Consider the following 3019-nt stretch of genomic DNA (forward strand, 5'->3'; position numbering starts at 1 on the left):
AGCTGCCATCCCCAGGAGCTGCCATCCCCAGGAGCTGCCATCCCCAGCGTGTCCCCCTCACCTGTTGGTGACGAAGCTGTTGCTGACGCTCTCGACGTCGCCCAGGCCGGAGCTGCGGAGCAGGCGGTTCTTGCTGGTGTCCAGGGGCAGGAGCAGGTAGCTCATGCGGTTGGCGTAGTGGATGGCCTGGCTGAACACCGTGCTCTCCTCCTTCTGGATCAGCTCCTGCTGCTTCTCCCGGCTCATGGTGGGCCAGAGCCGCAGCTGCTCCGACGCGATCTCCAGGGCGGATTTGGCTTCCTGGGGCTCCTCCGTGCTCTCCTGAGGGGGTTGGAAGGAGGTGGTGGTTGTTGGCGTGGACAGATCCACCCGCCTTCACCCCCCACTGTTCCTACAGGAATCTCCCAGAACCAGGATGAGGTCCCTGATCCTCATCTGAGCAGGTTGCCCGGAACAGGCAACTAGCACAGAGCAGCTGTGGCTGCCCCTGGATCCCTGGGAGTGTCCAAGGCCAGGCTGGATGGGGCTTGGAGCAACCTGGGCTAGTGGAAGGTGTCCCTGTCCATGGGATGGAAGGGGCTTTAAGGTCCCTTCCCACCCAAGCCATTCCACGATCAGCTCGCAGACCTCTGTGAAGAGCTGCTCATCATCCCAGGGCTCCATCCTGGTCTCCTCACCTCCTCGGCGTGGTTCTCCTCGTTGCTGTCCAGGTACAGGGCCCGGATGTGGTTCTGCACGTCGCAGTAGAACATGGCCTCCCAGAACTGGATGTTGGTCCACACCACGTGCTCCTGCACGCAGCTGTAGGCGAACTGGGTGATGCCCGGGCTCAGTTTCTGCCGAGGGAGAAGGTGGAAAAGGTCCATACAAACGTGGCCTCTGTGCCAGGCTCTGCTCCCTGGCAATCCCTGCTCCAGCCACCTGCTGGGACAGCCCCGGGCCCTCGGGCAGGCAGGGGGAATGTCTGCACCAGAGCTCCTCCAGGATTCCTGGAAAACTCTTCTCCTGCCCAGCGCCCACCCAGAGCCCCCAGTGCCACCGTTTCACAGCAGGTAGAACCTCATCCCAGCCCGCCCTGACAGGCAGGTGAAGCTGCCATTCCAGAGCAACGCCCTTCCCGAAGGTTTTCCAGCCACCCCGGGAGCCTGGGAGGGGCTGGAAGGTTCTGGGCAGCATCTGTGCTCTGAGAAGCCCTGACGGGACAACCCCCTGGCTCTCTGCCCTTCCACCCTCGGCCTGTGCCACCTCCAGGGCCTCTGAGGCCGCGGGGTCAGGGCCCAGCTCACCCTGCAGAAGGCAGTGACCAGCGGCAGGAGCGCGGCGGCGATCCCGTGTTCATCCATGGCCGTGCAGTCCTGGGGAAGGCAGCGGGGATTGACGGGGGATCCGGGACCGGGACCCCACTCCCACGCCCGGCCCCGCTCCCGGGAGGGAGCAGCAGGTCCCCGGCAGCCCCGTCCCACCTGCAGGCAGCAGTTCATCATGCGGATGACGAAGTCGAACTGCTGGTGGTCCAGCACGGCCCGGTTCTGCTGCACGTGCAGGTTGAGCTCCTGGGTGAGGCAGTGGCGGGCGGCCCGGCCCTTCATGGCACGCAGCACGGCCGGGAACAGCTGTGGGACACGGGCAGGATCAGGGGGGAACACGGCATGGGGCAGTGGGGGCCTTGGCAGTGCTGGGCAACGGTCGGATTCGATGGTCCCAGAGGGATTTTCCAACCTCAGTGACTCCATGATACTATTACTGAGGTGGGGGTCAGGCTCTGCTCCCAGGGAACAAGGGACAGGCCAAGGGGAAACGGCCTCAAGCTGGGCCAGGAGAGGGTCAGGTTGGATACTGGGGAAAATTCCTTCATGGAAAGGGCTGTCCAGCCCTGGCACAGCTGCCCAGGGTGGGGGGGAGTCCCCATCCCTGGAGGGATTTCCAAGCCCTGTGCATGTGGCACTTGGGGACAGGGGTCAGTGGTGGCCTTGGCAGAGCTGGGGGATGGTTGGACTCCACGGGCTCCGAGGGCTTTTCCAACCTCATGGGATTCCACGATTCCACAAACATAAGCCGACCAGCAAAGATCTGGATGCGGGCAGGGAATGTCCTCCCCACCCTGCCACGGAGGAGAGCAACCCGCCCCTCTCCTCCCCCCAGCCTCAGGACCCCCCTCACCTTTTTGGCCTCCAGCATCTTGTTCTCGAAGACGTAGGAGATGCAGTTCCTGACCACCTCCAGGCGCCGGGCGCTGTTGGCCAGGGCGTTGCCGTTGCGCTCCAGGATGGCAGCTGGGAAGAGAACCCGGCCAGTCCAGTCAGGGGGGATGGACACGGTGCCCCCCTGCTCCCCGTGGGCAGGGTCTGGGCTCCAAGAGACCACGGGGTGTGCCCCCTCAGGGTGCTGACAGACCCCAGGGTGCTCTGAGTTAAGGAGGATGGTGCTGCTGCTCCTCCACGTTTTCTGCCACGGACCCTCAGACGGGCTGAGGAGGGTCCCTCCATCCCTCCCAGTGCCCACACGTACCTATGGGGGGCCCTGAGGGCACCATGCACTTCTTCTCGGCCTTCACGGCCGGAGGGGCCGTCTGCAGCTTGGCCGTGGCCTGGTCGATGATCCACTGCACCGTCCCCTCGTCCAGCCGGGGAAAGGGCTTCTGGTGGAGCCGCAGGTGACAACCTTCCGTGGGCTTCTGCACCTTGTGCATGGTCACTGCGGGGTAGGGGTTCTCCTGCCACGGCAAGGACAGGCTCCCTTTCAGGCCTGAGGACACGGCGCGTCCTCTCCCAGCGCGGGAGCCCCAGCCAGGTGTCCCTCAGCCACCTCCAGTGCTCCCAGCTGGATTCTGCAGCCCCCAGGAACCTGCAGTGCCAGCAGGATCTGCTCCCGAGCCCCATGGACAGAGAGCCAAGCCCTGCTCAGGAGCTCCATCCCAGACAGATGAGGGTGCCATGGGCAGGTGACCTGTGCTGGCCAAGTGCCACTGGACACCTCAAGCTGTGCCAGGGGAGGGTCAGGTTGGGGCTGAGGAGGAATT

General features: G+C 64.6%; 1 protein-coding gene across 1 annotated transcript in view; it reads right to left on the reverse strand.

Moving 5' to 3' along the window:
- The window catches only part of SBF1 (SET binding factor 1), a gene marked incomplete at its 5' end in the record, with an annotated part of 36639 nt that overhangs the window by 19251 nt on the left and 14369 nt on the right, over nucleotides 1-3019 (reverse strand). Inside the window, 6 exons of the mRNA XM_027702213.1 lie at nucleotides 62-321; nucleotides 678-836; nucleotides 1287-1355; nucleotides 1464-1613; nucleotides 2161-2273; nucleotides 2509-2713. Coding sequence (XP_027558014.1) covers nucleotides 62-321; nucleotides 678-836; nucleotides 1287-1355; nucleotides 1464-1613; nucleotides 2161-2273; nucleotides 2509-2713 — 956 coding nt within the window. The remainder of the gene's footprint in view (nucleotides 1-61; nucleotides 322-677; nucleotides 837-1286; nucleotides 1356-1463; nucleotides 1614-2160; nucleotides 2274-2508; nucleotides 2714-3019) is intronic.

Source organism: Neopelma chrysocephalum, unplaced genomic scaffold (assembly GCF_003984885.1).
Source record: "Neopelma chrysocephalum unplaced genomic scaffold, ASM398488v2 Primary Assembly neopelma1_181, whole genome shotgun sequence".
NCBI classification, from domain to species: domain Eukaryota; kingdom Metazoa; phylum Chordata; class Aves; order Passeriformes; family Pipridae; genus Neopelma; species Neopelma chrysocephalum.